This window comes from Lissotriton helveticus, chromosome 6 (assembly GCF_964261635.1).
Source record: "Lissotriton helveticus chromosome 6, aLisHel1.1, whole genome shotgun sequence".
Taxonomy (NCBI): Eukaryota; Metazoa; Chordata; class Amphibia; order Caudata; family Salamandridae; genus Lissotriton; species Lissotriton helveticus.
Genome location: NC_136067.1, coordinates 689,875,194 through 689,895,103, shown reverse-complemented (window position 1 = coordinate 689,895,103; position 19,910 = coordinate 689,875,194). Strand labels below are relative to the sequence as shown.

Genomic DNA, 19,910 nt, shown 5'->3' with positions numbered 1-19,910 from the left:
AGTGTAAGTTTTTAAGATGTTCAGACATCCTTGTTCTCCCTGGGAGATTAAGGAGCATTCTAGCTGCCGAGTTTTGTACTACTTGTAATTGGTTCAATGTTCTGTTCGTGGTTCCCAGAAACAGGACATTGCCGTAATCTAGACGCGACATTATTAGTGCTTGGATGACAGTCCTTTGTGCCCCCTCCGGTAATTGTCATAGAATTTTTCTAAGCCATTTGAGAATAAGAAGGCATGTGGAGGCAGTTTTGGCTATGTGTATCTGCATAGTCATGTTGTCATCCATGATTATCCCTAGATTCCTTGCATGCTGCACTGCAGTAGGAGGGTCACCCATCTCGTCAGGCCAATGTGTTGGGTTCCAGAGATTCTTTTGATTGCCGAATATTAGTAATTCGTTTTTATCTCCGTTCATTTTTAATTTGTTCGTCTGGAGCCAAGTGGCCATTTTAAGTAGACCAGCACGAAGGGGAGAAACGGTGTCTTTGTCTGGGGCGGAAAGGGAGAACACCAGCTGCGTGTCATCAGCATAGGAATATATAATAAGTCCCATTTCTTCCGCAATTTCAGCTAAGGGGGTGACGTATATATTGAATAGAAGGGGGCTTAATACGGAGCCCTGAGGTACACCATAGGGAGATGAGTGTATCTCGGATCGATTGTTTTTAGAGAAGACCTGGTAGGTTCGTTGTCGGAGAAATTGTTCTAGCCATTTCAGTGCCTTCCCTTTTATTCCAATGTCTTCTATTCGTTTGATTAGGATGTCATGGCAGATGGTGTCAAAAGCGGCACTCAAATCCAAAAGGATGAGTGCCGTCGTGCCTCCTCTATCCAGTTCTTGGCGGATGATTTCTGTCACCCCGAGTAGTGTAGACTCTGTAGAGTGTCCTATCCTAAAACCCGATTGGGAGGGATGTAAGAGATCATTCTTCTTGGTAAAATCTGTAAGTTGCCTGTTGACGTGTTTCTCTATGATTTTAGACAGTATTGGTAGCAGGGACACAGGGCGGAAATTGGAGAACACCTCTGGATCACTGTTAGCCTTTTTTAGTAAGGGGACCACCATAGCGTGTTTCCATTCTCTCGGTAGTACCGCTTCTTGTAGAGAAGCATTTAGCAGTGCTCTGAGTACCTCATGTGTGGGTGTATCCAGCTGTTTGAGGACGTGTGTAGGCAAGGGGTCTAAGGGTGAACCTGAATTAATACTGTTTAGGGTGATTTTGAACGTCTGGGTATCTATTGGTTTCCATATTTTAATTTCTTGTCTAGCAGGGGTGCTTTGCTGATCTTCTGTGAGGGTTGTAGAGGGGTGCTTTCCTTTAACCTCTGTATTTGGTGAGAAGTTAGCATAAATTGTGTGTATTTTATCGTGGAAGAAGGTAGCTATTTTATTACATTGGGTGGAAGATAGAGTGGGTGGTTCCGGTATAGCTGCCTCTCCTGCTAAGTTCTTTAAGACCTTGAATAGCATCCCTGGCTGGCTCTGAGCTTCTAAAATTTAGTTTTTAGTAAAATTTCCCTTAGCTATTTTGCATGATAGATGATAGGCCTTGAGTGCTATCTTATACTTTTCTTTATTGTCAGGCTTATAATCTTTCCTCCACGCCCTTTCTAGTCTCTTGCATAAACTTTTTTCTTTTTTTAGTGTGTCTGAGAACCAAGGTGCAGGGGAGCAACAAGATTTTTGTTTGCTTTTATTTGGAGGGACAATCGTCAGTGCCGCGTCTGCTAGCCAGTTATTAATTTTAGTATGGTCCTTCGTAGTAATGTCCTCTATTTCACAGCCATAGTTGGACTTGGATAGCTGCGCCTCTAGATCAGGAATGCTCAGTTTCCTCCAGTTTCTGACCCATATATCTGTCTTGTGTTGGTTTCTGTGCACTGGAGCCCATATGGTGAATTTGCTCAAGAAGTGGTCGGACCATACAATGGGCACTGTCGAGTCCCATTTGATACGATCAAAATTAGCGAATATGGGGTCCAATAGGTGGCCTGCTTGGTGGGAAGGGCCAGAGTTCCATAAGTGGATATTTAGTGCTTCCAGGTCTGATATAAGGTTTGCAGTAATTGGGCATTTAAGATTTTCTAAATGTAGGTTTAGGTCGCCCAATATGGTGAACATAGATGCTTCAAGTACCATAGGGGCTATGTAATCAGGAAGAGCCGCCGCCCATTCCCTAGCCGTCCCGGGAGGGCGATATATCAGCAGTCCGGTGAGTGTAGTTTGGGGCGTCAGTGACAGCTTAAATAATCCTGCTTCACAATTACCTAGCTTTTCATGTATGAATAGTATATGCCTCATCAGTAGGCAATAGCTGGTAGGCTTTTCCTCTAATCTGTCTCTGCACTTTGTGTTTCCGGTATTACAGCGTTTCTTTTTTACCTTCGCCGATTAAAGCAGCGTACTTTAAAAACAATCACGACGTCCTGAGTTTGTGATTACATACATAGGACATAATGTTACATTAAACCAGAAAGGGAAAAACTGTCGTTAATTTTGTACCATCATCGAGTTGCTCGTCTGATTAGAATTTATTTAATTGTAATTATGAATTTCAATAATCTGCTAGCCTTGTTTTATAGGTGCAGTCTATTTGTAGATACCACTTCATCCTCAGTTACTATTTCTTAAAAGAATAAACCGTTCCCAGTTTAAAAAAATGTGTTTCTTTAATTATTAGCAGTTTATCTCGGTGTAGTGACTGTAAATTCTTGTTATCCACGCTGCTTTTGGGGCATTCCTCAAGACATTTGCATTGAAATGTAGACTGAAAAGGGATGATTGGGCATCAGGCTTCCAACAGATCTCAGCAGAACACCAGTTAGCCCTTTTAGAGACTTAAAAAAAAATTGTGCCTACATTTTTTGCTTAACATCTACTGTAAATTGAACACCGAAAATAGAGGTTAATACTTTTACAAATTTAAATCCATTGGGCCTAATTTGAACTTTCACTACACTCGAAAAACACATTATGTATTATCAACACTATAAGAAGAAGTTGATAATTGGAGATTATGAGACAGAATATATACATACTATAGTGTAAAGAGTGAAATGCTGTTTTTCAATTTAATGACTTATTATGCATAGACTTTTTTTAAAATTGTTTTTATTAACACTTTTATATATTGTATACAAACCTAAAAAACTGTTGCAGGGAGCACCTCAATTGGCTAATAATCTTTGGTACATTGCTATAGGCATGCTTACCCTCATTGCGACATTTTCCTGGCATCAAACCAATACTTAAATCGTTTTCAGCTTACACTGCCTCTCCGGCCCTGACTTCTGAACAAGATCAGAAATAATGGGCTCAAATTATCCTAGTGGTGCCATACTAGGCCAGGAGAGTGGGGTACCCAGAACTCCTGGGCGTGAGCATCTGTCTTCTGATCAAGCTGCCGCTTTGGGAGGGTCTTCTGTTGTAGCATTAGGGTATAGTTTGCATCTGCATGCCTGGAGGTTGAGCTGTGGCAGTTGACCTTTTTCGACCTTCTTCCTGAGTTTGTTGGTGTCATTTTGGTGGTGAGTTATCCCTCCACAAAATCAGTGTATGCGGGTTATTGGGACAAACTTGTGGCTTGGTGCAGCATCCGACAAATTGACTCCTTAAACTCTCAAGTTGTCTGAAGTTTTGAGGTTTATTTTGTGCCTTGCCCAGCAAGGCTTGCTTAGGCACTATTAAGGCCTCTTTGTTGGACCTTTCAGCTTTTTTTCAGTTCCCAATCAGCCTCTTTTAATTAAACATCTGTTGTGTTGAGATTTTTGAATGGTTTGCAACATTTATTCCCACCAAGAAGCTTCTGTGATGCCACAGTGGGACTTGAACTTAGTTCTCACTTTTTTGATGTGCCCTCCCTTTTGAGCCGCTATACAGTTGTCCATAAAGACTTCTGTTATTAAAAACGATCTTTCTCAATGCCATAACATTTGCTAGGCATGTAAGTTAGCTGCAGGGACTTTCTTTCCACCCACCTTTCACCCATTCTTTTCTGATAAGTTGTTAACTACCTGTGCTTTATTTCTCTCAAAATTGGTCACTTCGTGTTGATCAGGCTATCACCCCTCTGGCATTCTTTGCCCCACTTCATCCCTCTAAGGAGGAAGAGAGACTTCATCAGTTGTACCGTACAAAGTACCTAGGCTTTTATAATGATCACACCAAAGAACACTGTGTGGACCATCATCTTTTTTGAGGTTCTCTGGGGCAAAGAAAGGCAAGGCAGCTCAAAACAAACCATTTCCCACTGGATTGTCCTTTGCGTAAAAAGCTGCTGCACACTGGTGAATGAACAGCCCCCAGAGGGCTTTACGGGCACATTCCTCCAGAGCTAAGGCTGCTACCACTGCCCTAAGTGTGCTAGCCTCTGAAGTTCTTGTCCTGGACATTTGTCAGGCAGCCACATAGGCATTGGTACATACATTCATGAAATACTAGTGCCTTGATAGCCAGAGAGTTTGCCCGGTCAGTCCTGCAGGACTTTTTGATCTGAGCCAGTTTATAGATCCTCAACCTGGGAGGTACTGCTATACTATTTATTCCAAAAGCGAGGAATCTGAAATTCGAAACATCCATCAAAAGCACAAGTTACTTTCGGTTACGCTCTTTCTGGTGATACTCTATCTAACTGCAGATTCCACACTGACCCTCCCACCTCCTCGTACTGTGAAGCTGGACTCTTTTTCCTTCTGAAAAGGTCCTAGTTTAGGAATCTGCACACTGATCATTCCAATTTGTCAACAAGCTCTGTGTCTGAGGGCTTGCCTGCTTAAAAGAAACTGACATGAGCATGCATTTGTGGCGCTTATATGCAGCTCCGTTGTCACTTCCAAATCGAAGCTGTGTCTGCGCTGAGTCACACAATGCTACCTACCTGTGCGCAGAAATGTTGTATAAAGTTTCCAGATCCAGTCTGACGCCTGGGAATGTTCCCAAGGGTGAGGAATCTGTCATTAGAAAGAGTGTTAGCAAAGATAAATAAATTATTCTTTGTGACCAGATTACCAGCGGAGCTCTGATTAATCACTTGGAGAGCAATGATCAAAACTTTACATTAGACCCTATGGGGTGTGGGCCTTGCCATAGGTGATATATGCTCCCATTGGGTTGTTAGGTTGTGCCTGAAACTAGGCAAGCAGATATATAGAGTTGGCACAATCTAGCTTAGATTGTAGTTAAGACTTTCAACTGCGATATGACGATTGATATTGATGGAATGGGGATCTTTTTGTGGATGTGGAACTGGCTGAAGTCAATACTTGCCAGGCTCACTACTTGAAAAATGAGTGCATAAGGTGGTTCCATGATTTTTTCCATGCTTTTCCCGAGGGCGCTGTCAGGAGAAGTGATCAGATTCTTCCTCTTTTTTCTTTAAGGGTGCAGTTTGAGAAAGTTGGTGGTCATCCACCAACACATAATGGCCTACTAGGGTGCCAGAATTCTGAAGATATGGGTATCATCCGCAGACATGTAAAATCAGGGTCCTACCTGATGAAGTAAGGTAGCTAGGAGTTGCATGTATAGATTGTTCAAAAAGGAGAAGATAATTGTTCCCCTTGGGCAAAAGTTTTGGCTTCAGATGAGAAAGGGGATAGGACAACTCATTATTTTTTTTCTTCGATGAGAAATGTTTCTTAATGGAAAAATATTATTTTTATCGTGGTTCGAAGTTACCTGAAATCAGAAATATTATCCGTCTTATACTGCTTTGTAGGTTAAGCAATTCTGTTTACTCACAAGGTCCACAACGTGTGCTCAAAATATTTCTGGTATTTCTGATTGTACCATTGTTCAATATGTCTTATATATTTAAAATGAATCAACTTTTGTTATAACAAGGTTGTACTTTTTTCACTTTAAACGAGGCGTGAAAAAACTTGAGTCATTGACCATCATTTATGTTCACAATATTTATTACTTTTGTGCACTATTAAATGTTTAAAGGCAGATTTACGTTAACTGGCGCATCCCCAGGGATGCGCCAGTTAATGTGCGCCACAGCTCCGCCACCCATGGTGCGCCGCATTTACAATGCGGCGCACCATGGTGCAAGGCAGGGAAGATGCGTGACACATCTTTCGGCGTACGGGCGGCGCATTGCTGGAGTCATGTCGCAAGTGCGACATGACTCCTGCAATGCACAGGGGCCACCCCTACATTGCATGGTGCATCACCCTTACGCCTGCTTCAAGCAGGCTTAAGGAATTGACGTAGAAAGTGACTCGGTGAAATCTTGTAGATTTCACTGAGTCACTTTCCAGGGGCGTTCCTGCGACGGAACGCCCCCCCTGCACCGGAACGCCTACATGAAACCTGACGCAGGTTTCATGTGGCGCAGGGCCTTACACCGTGACACATCTCCATAGATGCGTCATGTTGTAAATGCCTCGTAGGGATGCGCCACGTTTACGCCGCTTTGCGTGACACAACAGCGGCGTAAACGTGGCGCAAGGGCCCCATAAATCTGCCCCTTGGTATTTTCGTTTTAATATTTTTACATAGCACTCAATTTGGTCTGTGGATACTTCAGGGCGCTATGAGGGAAAATGTTTCTGAAGGGGACAGAGAGTGAGAGGATGCAAGATAGTTATGAGGGAAGTGGTAATCCGTTAAGAAACTGACAAAGTCATAGTATTAAATCTTCTGCATCTAAGTACAAAAGCATGTTAGCCTTTGGAGCTGCTTAATGGCACAGAGTTATGGAGAGAGAGAATTGAATACTAATAAACGCAAACAGTCATTAGTACTATGTTTGTTATTCCAGGCTAAATTGAAATGTTTTTTTCTTTGCACTGATGTAAATTTGTCTGTACTTTTGGTTCAATCACAGTTGCAAGTTCAATATTCTTCTTTCATTAATCTTTATTTTGTTAGTGTTGCTGCTTGATTCGTTGGAGTCTACCATTGACACTCAAAACTTACAAGAACAGCAAGTGGTACAATCTTTGATATCTACGGCTCAACAAGGTACCAATGAGATGATAGAATCCGGTAAGACTGAATTTGAGGTCTGCTACTGTCAGTATTATTATAAAATTCACTTTTTGTGTATTTGATTTTTTTTTCTATTTATTACGTTTTATATAGCGCAAACTTGACCCTTTCGGGTATCAGAGCGATGTCTGAGAAAAAAGAAATACTTTCATGATTTTGTATGTCCGCCATGACCAGAATAAATGTTTCTTCAAAAGATGCTGGCCCTTTAAAAATTCAACATACAGACTTTTTGCAATAGTTCACTTATTTCTACCCATGCATCACCAATGACTGCCCAGTTTTGTTTCTGCTTACTGGCAGGGCGCTCTACTATGCTTCTTAACGCTCAGTCTTCTTTAGAAGTTATAGTTGTTTTCACTGTCCCCTTTTCCCCCTTTCTAAAAAGTAACTATTTTTGCCCATTCTATTTTAGATGCGTAAAGATGTGTCATCCTCTTTTGTGCAAGAATTTGAAAACCGGCTTCAAACAGAGCATAGGATATGGCGTCTTGCTTTCTAGTATGGGGACATTTTATCAGGTCTATTCTGCTTATCCAGAATCCCACGAGGTGTCTTAGAATGAGGCTTCTGTCACTGGTACCAGAGAAGACCTGCAACTTTGTGGCATTTAGTTGCCCATCTCATGTTGGAAATTGTTTCAGGAGTGGGTGTGGCACCTGTTTTGGTATTACCTGCTAGCAGTTGTATGAGTGTCATCTCCCACGTGCCAGCGTCCTCAGCTGACTGTTCAGGAGGTAAGACTCTCTTGGTGCACACATTTGTGAGTACCTTCTTGTATACACAGTCTCAAGATTTAAGATCACACACTACTGTCTGATCTCATAAAGACAGATAAAAAGCATAGGTGAGTGCTTCTACCTTGGAACACCACCAAACAGTCTCTGAGCACTCTATGTTGATTGATCCCTTAAAGGCTCATTTCCTCTTAAAAGCCAAATTGCAAAATTCCTTTTATCAAAGGTGTAGGCCTTCTTACTCATGGTTTGCTACTTTTATACCGTTAAGAACTGAATCCACTGCTGATGCACTAGCTAGCTGAAAATAATCAAATCCACTCAAGAGGACACAATAATTATACCTTAACGATTACTGATCTTTTAAATCTCTGGTACAGGTTTCTGTGCCAGGCAGTTCATTGAATGATTTTCTACTGTGCACCATATAAAGCACAATATTAAAGGTAAAGGACAGGAAAGCAAAGAGACGGAATAAAAAACAAAGCTGGAGAACACTAGTTTCAGTGAAAGCAGTGATACTACTGGAATGTATTCCATACCTTATTCTGTTCTCCAGTTTCTATCTGGAGTTAATAATTCATGTTAAAAGTCATCTGATGATTTTTCATCCCCCACCACCCTTTTTATTGATCTTGAGAGCTAGTGTCTGAAAAGTGAGTGGATGCACATCTGGGCTTGTCAGGCATAATATTGTGACCATGTTAGCAGCAAGTAAAGAACCTACTGAGCATCAGTAGTTACTGTACTCTTGCCTTATACATGATTTCTTAACTTTCCAGCAGATCCAAAGATCCTGTAGACATTTACCTCTCAGCTTTTGCACCTACCTTTGGTCTGGGGGACAGATTCAAGATGCATCAAAAGATGAGTTGCTATCTTTTTTTTGGCTCAGTGGCTGATAGCAAAGACAACGGACACATTATGACAAACACTCCAAGAAAAAAAAGCTGAATTTATCCTTGAGAGTTGTGTGAAGGAAGAAGGGTATTAAAACCTTTGGAAACGAAATGCCATGATATCATTCGCCGATCTCCAACGAGAATACCAACTGGCCGGGTCGGAGACATTCCGTTACCTTCAGATCCGACATGCCATTACCTCGGTTGTCACTAGTGATGAGACCCTGCCGGAGGCCTCCCCACTCACTTACCGCAAACTGCTGAACAATAAACTTGATCCCTTCATGCGACTACGGCAATTGTGAGAAACGGACCTTGGTTACTTAGAGGATGATGACTGGCAGGAAGCTCTTTCCTCCCCTCGGGAGGTTGCCATCCCCATGCGTCTCTGGCTCATCCAGCTCAAAATTCTATATAGAACCTACCTAGCCGCACAAGTACTGGTTAGGATGGGCTGTCAACCAGATTCTAGCTGTCTCAGGGGGTGTGCTTCTGAGGGTACCTTATTTCATTTAATCTGGGAGTGCCCGCAGTTACAGCCTTACTGGGAGAAAATAGGCTTTGTATTAACAAGGGTGAGTGGGAAAGCTATCACCATCTCCCCACGACTTTGTTTATTGAATGTATGGGAAGCCACAGACCTGACTCGAACAGAACGCACATGGGCGTCTCTGGGATTTGCTTTGGCCAAAAGAAATATAGCCCAGGGATGGGGAACCGGAATTTTACCGACTCAAAATGGGCCAATGATTTAAAGAATGGCATGATTGCGGAGAAGGATGTGTTTAAACGTAGATGTTGTTCGGCAAAGTGGGATCATAAATGGGCAAAGTGAAATATATCCCGAGGTGAAATTTGTATTTGAAAGAAACAGGTTAGTATTAGATTCCTTTCCTTAGAATATTCCCAGGCGTCGGACTGGATCCGGAAATTTTTGCGTAGCAGTACCCTTGCGCGTCGGTAGGCGTCGTCTGTGGCTGCGCGTCCGTCGGCGTCGTGGGCACCTTGATGACGTCGTCGGAGTACTTAGACGCCGCCTCCGCGTGCTGACGTCAGTTCTTCTTTTTTCCGCGCCAGCAGCGCAGATCCGGAAAAAGTGGTACCGTAGTAATTTTTTGACTAAACTTTTTTGATCCCTTTTGATAATTTTTCGAGTTTTCGACTCCGAACGGTGCCGATAGGGATGCCAGGTTTTAAACCCTGTGAGGACTGCGACCGACTGATGTCGGTCACCGACCCTCACCGTCGGTTTCTTCACTGTCTCGGCATCGACCACGACGACAAGACCTGTTCCGATTGCCGGGCCCTGACTTCGAAAGCTAGGCGGGAGCGGTCCCGCATGCGACTCGAACTCCGGCAGTCGGCCCCGCGCCGCGAGAGGTCCCGGTCCGGACGGAGGTCGAGGGACAGGTCACGGGATCGGAGCCATCATAGCTCCGGGAGTCGACATCACTCCTCAGGGTCGAAGTCGTCAGGTAAGCACAAGAAGTCGAAGAGACGTCATCGCTCTTCCGACTCCCCCCCGACGCTCGCGCGATGCTTGCCGGGGGTTCTGGTGACACCGCTCATGCGGCTCCGTCGGAGTCGTGGGTGTCGCGTCTGGCCCCAACCCTCCGGTCCCTGGGCCTCACGCGACGCCGGAGGAGATCGAGCGGTTCCTCCTGAGGTCTCTCACTCCTCCGGTGGGCTCCGCCGCGCCTTCGGGCCCAGCGGACCCGTCTGGGGGCCCTAGCGGGTCGGGTGCTTCGGCCCCGGCACCGCAGGCCTCCACTGAATCCGGATCCGGGTCGTCGCCGGTTGACCTGACGACCTCACCGGCGCCGGTCCCTCAGGTGTCGCCTCCGGCGCCGTCTTCGGGCGGCGCCGTCCCCGATGCCTCCCTCGATCCGGGTTCGGCGTCGGAGCGGCGCCGCTGGGTGCCGCTTTCAACGCCGTTTGGTTAGTTTTACTTCAATGAACCGGCCCCATTCTTTGACACCCCTGAATATCAGGAGATGGGTGATGAGAAGAATTGGGAGGGGTCTGAGGACCCACTGACACAGGAGTGTCAGTCCCAGGAGGACTGGACAGGTGGACTTGGGGAGGCTAGAGGTCTGGATACCTCGCCAGACACTGGTTTTGTCTCACCTAACGCGGGCGGCCAAGGCCTTGGGCCTTGAGCTCCCCGTCATGGCCGTGAGGACTTAACTCCTCACTGAGGTCCTTAAACCGCAGTCAAGCTCGGCTGAGCCTCTGCTGCCGTTTAATGAGGCCTTGACCGACGTTCTTTTGGGCACTTGCTCCGGGCCCGCTACAGGTTCGCCTGTAGATAGGAACGTGGCCAGACGCCACCGCCCGGCCCCGGGCGACCCTTGTTTCCTGTCCACCCACCCGACCCCCAAGAGCCTGGTTATTCAGGCTTCGAATTCCCAGACCGCATTTCCGTTGGCTCCGCCTGGCAGGGAATCCAAGAGGTATGAGCAATACGGCAAGAAGGTATTCTCCTCCCTGAGTCTGGGACTGCGGTCTTCCAACACTGCATGCCTCTTGGGCCGTTACACCCACTCTCTGTGGGATACGGTCGCGGACGTGCTGCCAGAATGCCCGTTGGAGGTACGGGCTAAACTCGGCCAAGCCCTTGTGGAGGGCCGAGATGCGGCACGTTATTCTATCCGGTGTGTACTGGATACCACCGACTCACTGTTCAGAGCGATGGCAACAACGGTGGCGATTCGTCGCCACGCCTGGTTGAGGTCCGCCAACTTCTCGGCTGATGTCCAGAATACACTCATGGACATGCCGTTTGATGGCCGTCGCCTTTTTGGCGACAAGGCAGACCATGCGCTTGGCCAGGGCTACGGCCAAGGTCCTTGGGCCTCTTGGCCCCGCGCCAGCAGATGGGTGCCTTTCGCTCCTTTCGTGGCCAAGGAAGGGGCGCCCCACACGTGCTGCCAGCCACGCACCGCAGAGTAATACCCAACGCGGTGGCGGCCGTTTAAACCGCCGTGGCGGCGGTCGGGGACAACGGCGAGGACAGTCCATACCTTCCCCCGCAGCATCCGCCTCAAAACCCTCCTTGTCCGTGCTTTCAGGCCCATGTGACGCCAGTGGGGACAGGGTTCGCCATCACCTCCTCCACTGGCGCACTGTCACATCGGACAGGTGGGTGCTGCAAATCGTCCGAAGGGGCTACTCCCTCCCCTTCGAGGTGACCCCTCCAGCCATGCCACCGCAGAACCACCGTGTATCGGGGGATCATTTGCGACTTCTGCAGGAGGAAGTTACGGCCCTCTTGGCCAAGGGGGCCATCGAGCGCGTTCCTGGGCCAGAAGTAGGGTGTGGTTGCTACTCCCACTACTTTCTGGTACCCAAGAAGGGCAAAGGGGGCCTACGCCCTATCTTGGATCTACGGGACATCAACGGCTTCCTCCGGAAGGAGAAGTTCAAAATGCTGACACTGGGTCAGGTCTTGGCTGCCCTGGACCCAGGAGACTGGATGGTACCGTTGGACTTGCAGGACGCTTATTTCCACATCCCCGTCATGCCGGCCCACCGGCGCTACCTGCGGTTGGCCACAAGCACTTTCAGTTTACCGTGCTCCCCTTCGGCCTTACCAGCGCCCCACGGGTGTTAAAAAGGTGATGGCGGTGGTCGCAGCTCATCTGCGCAGGTTAGGGGTTTGTCTTCCCCTACCTCAACGACTTGTTGATGATCTCCATCAATGTGCCGAAGTCACACCTGTACCCCTCTCAGAAGCTCCTCTTCATCGGAGCGGTTCTCGACTCGGCTCAGTTTCTGGTTTATTCTCCTGAACAGCGGGTTCGGGATATTCAGGCTCTGATTCCACTCTTTCAGCCTTTATCCCGGGTCTCGGTCAGGTTGACGCTGCGGCTTCTGGGGCTGATGGCCTCTTGCATCCTTCTGGTGCATCACGCACGGTGGCGGATGCGGGCTCTGCAGTGGGACGTGAAGTTTCAGTGGGCCTAGCATCAGGGCAACCTGTCCGACCATGTCCTGATCTCGGAAGGCACTGCGAGACAGCTGCAGTGGTGGCTCACGGACCACGATTGGGTCAGCGACAGATCCCTCTCCCTACCCCAACCGGAGCACGTAGTTGTGACGGACGCGTCCCTCCAGGGCTGGGGAGGCCACATGGGAGAGGTGGAGATCAGAGGCCTCTGGTCTCCGGCAGAGTCCCGGCTCCATATCAACCTTTGGACTGCGGGCGATTCGTCTAGCCCTGAAGGCATTCCTCCCCTCTGTCCGGGGGAGTGTAGTGCAGGTGTTCACGGACAACACCACCGCCATGTGGTACTGCAACAAACAGGGCGGGGTGGGGTCGTGGACCCTTTGCCAGGAGGCTCTACGCCTCTGGCAGTGGCTGGAACATCAGGGCGTGACCCTGGTGGTTCAACACCTGGCAGGTTCTCTGAACGCCAGGGCGGACGAACTCAGCCGTCGGTGCATGATGGATCACGAATGGCTTCTGAACTCGGACGTGGCGCAAGGCCTCTTTCAGCAGTGGGGAGAGCCTTGGTTAGATCTATTCGCCACAGAAGAGAACGCGCAATGTCATCAGTTCTGCGCGTTGGAATTTCCAAGGCGGCACTCGCTCGGAGACGCTTTTCATCGCGAGTGGAGTTGCGGTCTGTTGTACGCCTTTCCGCCTATACCACTTCTGCCCAGAGTGCTGAAGATCAAACGCGACCGGGCCCAAGTCATCCTTGTGGCTCCGGACTGGGCACGAAGGTACTGGTATCCAGAGCTACTCAGTATGTCAGTCGATCCCCCGGTTCGTCTGCCTCTTCAGGAGGACCTTCTGTCGCAGCAGCAGGGGACGGTCCTCCACCCGAACCTGTCCAGTGTCCACCTCCATGCTTGGAGATTGAGCGGCGACAGTTGAGGCCATTTGACTTGCCTCCTGAAGTCTGTAATGTCATTCTGGCAGCCAGGCGTCCCTCCACAAAATCGGTATACGCCTGCAGGTGGAATACATTTGTGGCATGGTGCACAGCAAAGGCTGTAGATCCACTTACGGCCCCTCTTTCTGAGGTTCTTCTCTTCCTTCTTTCTCTTGCCCAGCAGGGCTCTGCTCTGGGCACTATCAAGGGCTACCTTTCTGCCCTTTCAGCCTTTCTAAGGCTGCCTGATCAACCTTCTTTGTTCAAGTCCCCTATTGTAACTTGTTTTCTGAAGGGCATCACACACATGTTCCCTCCTGTTCCATTTGTGATGCCCCAGTGGGACTTGAACCTTGTTCTTACCTTTCTGATGTGCGCTCCCTTTGAGCCACTTCATAACTGTCCTCTCCGCCTTCTTACTCTGAAGACTGCTTTCCTGGTTGCCATCACCTCTGCCAGGAGAGTGAGTGAGCTCCAGGCTCTTTCATCTAAACCCCCTTTCCTTTCTGTCCATCCGGACAAGGTTGTGTTGTGGACTAGGCCATCTTTCCTGCCCAAGGTTGTCACGGCCTTCCACATTGGGCAGTCTATCACCTTGCCCACCTTCTTTCCGCCACCGCATCCCTCTAAAGAGGAAGAGCGGCTCCACCGTCTGGACCGAAAACGTGCGATTTCTTTCTATCTAGATCGCACACGCCAGTTCCGGGTGGGTGACCAACTCTTTGTTGGTTACATGGGCGCTAAGAAGGGACGGGCGGTGCACAAGAGGACCATCTCTTGGTGGGTCGTCTTGTGTATCAAGTCATGTTACTCCTTGGCGAGGTAGGAGCCTCCTGTTGGGCTGAGGGCCCATTCCACTCGGGCCACGGCGGCTAGCACTGCCCTGGGCCGGGGAGTCCCCTTGCAGGACATCTGTCAGGCAGCTACGTGGGCATCCCTGCACACGTTTGCAAGACACTACTGCCTGGACAGCCAAGTCCAGAAGGATGGCTTCTTTGGCCGTTCCGTCCTCGAGGACTTTCTGGTGTGATTATTGGTTCGCAGACCCACCTCCGGGGTTGGTATTGCTGGGGTATCTGTTCTAAGGTAAGGAATCTAATACTAACCTGTTTCTTTCAGATGAACAAGTTACTTACCTTCGGTAACGATATATCTGTAAGAAACAGTAGTTAGTATTTAAATCCTTACTGCCCCACCCATCCTCCCCGTTCTGCGAACTGATATCTAGGGTTAAGGTCATCCCCTTTCAGGGCCCTAGTTTTAATGGCGCAGTGTTGGTTTTTAACATGGCTCTGCGTTTCTGGCGCGGAAAAGCTGTGTCTAAGAACTGACGTCAGCACGCAGAGGCGGCGTCTAAGTACTCCGACGACGTCATCACGACGCCAACGACGGACGCGGAGCCGCAGACGACGCCTACCGACGCGCAAAGGTACTGCTACGCAAAAATTTCCGGATCCAGTCTGACGCCTGGGGATATTCTAAGGTAAGGAATCTAATACTAACTACTGTTTCTGACAGATATATTGTTACCGAAGGTAAGTAACTTGTTCATCTCTCCCTAAGTTGAATTGCGCAAGAATGCCATTGATATTGATGATTTTCCGGTCTAGTGCAGTTTTTCACCACGATGTAAGTTGTGAATCATGTATAGATACCCTCTCTCTTGCTATTTCATTGCTGAGTAGTTTTGTGGCCTGTCACTGTACCGCCACAATTGTTTAATAAAAAAGAGAATTAAAAAAAAAAGAATGCTATTAAAAGACACTTTGAGAGTCTTCTCCATTTGCATGCTCCTTTCAGAGATCTAGCTTCCCTGGAGGATTTCAAGTCGGTCTTTGCATAAACTATTTGTGTTCATGCTATCTGATGCGATTGCTCTTATGCCGTGTAAAACAATCATCTTGTGAGCTATTGCTAAGGCAAGAGGTGTGAGAGAGGTCTGAGCACTTTCTTCAGACTAGCTATAGTTGATATTCTATAGGTCTCCTCTTTTTTTCTGAAAGCTTAAATAGAACATAGAGCATGAACAAGCTCTTCTGGTCTTTTAAACTTAAAACTCTTGTCTCTTTGGGCAAGAAGGCACTTCACAGCCTGAATGTTTGAAGACTGTCATATTCTTTTCAGAAAGAATGACATCTTTTAAGAAACCTGATAGATTGACATACACTACCCTCAGTACTTCTGCAGGTCTATCCTGTAGTAACAAATCTAGTTTTCTGTCCTCTTTTTGTCACTGACCACAGATCAGACTATAAGTGTACTTCCTCAATTAAAAGCAGGTTCCCCATGGGTCCCATGTCCCCCTAAGATCATGCATCTGATACCTGAGATCACCGCAGCCTATCTCACAAGCATGTTCAATTTGATGTTCAATACAGGCTACTTCCCCCCCCAAAAAATCGTAAGAAAACTCTATTCTGCCACTCCTTAAAAAAGGCCAACCTAAAAGCCATGTATCCTAATAACTAGGCCAATCTCACCCTCACCATTTCAAGTAAAAAGTGTTGAAAAAGCAAATAACCGTGAATTAACCTCATTCATCAACTACAACCATCTGTTAGATTCAACTCAGTTTAGCTTCAGAAGCCATTATATCATGGAACTGTCTTTGATTATCGCCAGTTAAGAAATCAGACTGACACTCGATGCCGGAGGGAATACAGCCTTGATTTTACTAGACCTCTGGGCTGCATCTGACATGGTCGACCATGACCTACTTATCAATTGTCCTACCTCCTTAGGCATCAGAGATAGTGCTCTCTCCCTACAGTTGCTCACAGAGCCACTCAATCACTTATACAACCTCACACACAGCCATCAATCACCCATAGACAAAGCTTATGAATAAAGTTTCCAAGAGTCTCTTTGTCGCAGTCCTTCCGTTCTTAGCGCCATGAAACCGCTTGTGTAAGTGCGCATTAAAAATAATTTTAACATAACATAGAGCAACTCACACCCAGTGTCTCACTCATACAGAAAATCACTCACACAGTCACTCACTCATACATGCATTAACACAGCTATTCTGTCACCCATACAGCCACTCATATACCCAGTATCACACTCATACAGCTGCTTGCACCCTCAGTCAGTCAACCATACACTCACTCACATAGTCAGTCACTTACTCATGCAACTACTGACACAGCCACACAATCACTGATAAAGCCACTCACACACTCACCCATAGAGCCATGCAGTCACCCAGTCACTCACTCATACAGCCACTCACATACTCAGTCAGTCACCCATACAGCCATTCGCACACCCAGTCACTCAATTCTACAGACACTCACCAACCAAGTTACTCACTCATGCAGCCACTAACACAGCCACTCAGTCACCCATACGGGCACTCACACACTCTTTCTTATACATACAAACATACAATTTAACTTATTTTAACCATGAAAGCTGGTTCTAATGAGAACCTTTTTTTGTTTTTTACAGAACTTTTAAAGAACTTTTTTGTAATTATTTTACATTTTGTATTTTTCAGTTTTTTTAGCCACTAACATACCCACTCAATCTTCCATACAGAAACTCACATTGCCCCTCTCTCACTGATACTGCTGCTCATAAACCCACTTATTTACCCATACAGCCACACACACACGCCCACTTACCCATACAGCCACTGGCACAGCCGCTCACTCACCTATAAAGCCACTGACACCCACTCACTTATCTATACACACACTCAAATAGATACTCACCCATACAGCCACTCACACAGCCACTAAGTCATCCACACAGTCACTCACATACCTATGCAGCCACTCACATAGCCACTAACTCACCCATGCAGCCACTCACACACACCCTCACTTTCCAACACAGCCACTCCCTCACCCATACAGTTTCTCACATATCCACTAGCACATCCATACAACCACTCACACACACACATACAGCCACCCAGACACCCACTCACACACTGATACAGACAGCCACACAGCCACTCAGTAATTTCTAGTTGGCTCAGGTAACTATAACTGCTGAATTCCAATGGGTTTGGTCAAGTGAAATCTGAGCCTAACTATAATGTCTCTGTAACCTTTGTTTTTTTCAGTGAATTTGTAAGGTTATTTTAAGTTTTTTTCCCCAACTATAAAGTCCCTCTAACCTTTGGTTTTGTCAGTGAATTTCTATGTTTTACAAAAATGTGTATTTCTTAACTGTAACCTGTAACATTGTGTGTGAGTGAGTGCATGAGTGTCTCCGTGGGTGTGTGAGCGTCTGAGCGGGTCTGTGAGGGGCTGCATAAGTGTGTCACTGGGTGTGAGTGGGTACGTGAGTGGCTGACTAGGTGTGTAAGTGGGTGTCATAGTGTCTGAGTGGGTTTGCGAGTGCCTCCATGAGTGTGTGTCTCTCTAAGACGCGTATGGAGAACTGTCATATTCTCTTCCGTAAAGCCGTAAAGACCTGGCTTTTTGTCCAATAAATTTCCCTCTGGATTGTATTCTGCTACCATTGTCTTTCAGCGCCGGGAAACCCTTACGGGTAGCTGTCGCGCTATATAAGATTAATAAATAAATAAATAAATAAATAAATAAGAGTGAGTACATGAGAGTCTGAGTGTGTCTGCGTTGGTGCATTAGTCTATGAGTGGATGGGTGAATCTCTGGGTCTGTGAGTGGGTGCATGAGTGTATCAGTGGGTCTGTGAGTGGGAACAAGAGTATCTCAGTGGATCTGTCAGTGGGTTCATGAATGTCTTATTGAGTCTGTCAGTGGGTGTGTGAGTGGCTGAGGGCCATCTGTTTTGCCCTTTTCTGCTCTGTTTTGCCTTTTTTACTCCTTTTTCTGCCCTGTGTTTTGCCTTTTTGTACTAGTTTTTCTGCACCCTTGTTTGGCCTTTTTCTGCCCTTTTCAGTTTAATTTTCTGTCCTCTGTTTTGCCTTTTCTGCTCTGTTGTGGGTGGGTGCCTGACTGTCTTGGTGGGTCTGTGGGTGGTTGCGTGAGTATCTCTGTGGGTCTGTCAGTGGGCGCATGAGTCTCTGAGTGGGTCTGTCAGTGGGTGGGTGTGCGAGTGAGTACCATCTATTATGCCACTTTCTGCTCTGTTTTACCTTTAATGCTCATTTTCCTGCCCTCTGTTTTGCCCTCGTCTTGTTTTTCTGCTCTCTGTTTTGCCTTTTCTGCTTGTTTTTCTACACTCTGATTTGCCTTTGCAGCTCGTTTCTCTGCTCTCTGTTTTGCCTTTTCACCTGTTGGCTGTGGATGTCGGAATGGTTTTGTGGGTGTTTGGGTGGCTGTATGGATTGGTGAGTGAGTGTGTAAGTGACTGCTTGGGTCTGTGATTAGATGTGAGAGTAGCAGAATGGGTGTGTGAGTGGGTTTCTGAGTGTCTGTATAGGTTTATCAGTCGCTGTGTGAGTGTATGCACCAGAACGGAACCCCACCTGCCCTGTGCGGCCCCCTTACATGGGCCAATTTTGGCCCCAGGGACCCCTTCCCTTGGGGACCAGTTACATCGCCCTGGGAGCCCTGGCTTCATCTATGGCACCCATTGTGTATTGTTGGGGATCGTGGTGGGAGCCTTAAGGCCCCCACGGTCCCAGCCGACTCCCCACTTTATGCGAGAGCCGGCATTGCTCCTACATGCAGGGAGCTACTAGAAATACAGCTCCCTGCGTGCTGGAGCATGTATTCACCAGGATATTGCTATTCAGTATATATGTGAGGTTTCATTGAAAGAAGATGAGGCATATTATTGTCTGCACCAGTTTTACCCCCTCAACCCATAGTCCAACTGGCTGCAGATTTCTTGGACTCATTGAAGCTTATATTTCTAGAGCTATATGAAAAACTACGTTTGTAGGCACCTCAACCTCTAGCAATGGTAAAGGCACCACAATTAGTGACTCTAGAATCTGCACATCTCCTCCTGTCCAACCTGACCCTTCAATTGCTCCAGCCCAACCAATTATAACTGACCTTTAGCTGGTATTAGCTGGGACATCTATTGAATGGCCCCAGGTGACATTCTATGACCCTTAATCAGATAGCAATGATAGGTAGAGGACGATGATGAGAGTACCCATGAACTGCAACTCCAAGTCGCTCATATGCCAAAAGTGGGATGCTTGCATTCCTTCAAATGGAGCCACTTGACCCTTTTCCTCATGACTCCCCTACTGTCGACATAAGAAAGTTCCACAATTTGATTGATCGTGTTGCTCAAATATCAATGTTTCTGTATAAAATATGCCAACTCAGACAATCTGTGGGAAGAGGGACATTCATTTCTCCAGTATTGGGGTGTCTTTCATAGATTCACATGCCTGAATCATTCCCCGTCGTCGGAGTGGGAGTCCCACGGTACATAAAAAAGCAATAATATGCCTATAATAAACCAAAACCTTGGTAATAACCAACCAGGAAGTAAAGTA

The 19,910-nt window shown here is 47.0% G+C and overlaps 1 protein-coding gene across 2 annotated transcripts in view; it reads left to right on the top strand.

Moving 5' to 3' along the window:
- CEP162 (centrosomal protein 162) overlaps positions 1 to 19,910 on the top strand; it is a 977,479-nt gene that overhangs the window by 261,805 nt on the left and 695,764 nt on the right. Inside the window, exon 9 of one of the 2 annotated variants that reach the window (XM_078648156.1) lies at positions 6,878 to 6,994. In XM_078648156.1, coding sequence (XP_078504282.1) covers positions 6,878 to 6,994 — 117 coding nt within the window. Of the gene's footprint in view, positions 1 to 6,877; positions 6,995 to 7,510; positions 7,735 to 19,910 lie in introns of those variants that run through there. The other variant, XM_078648158.1, reaches the window with a different exon arrangement.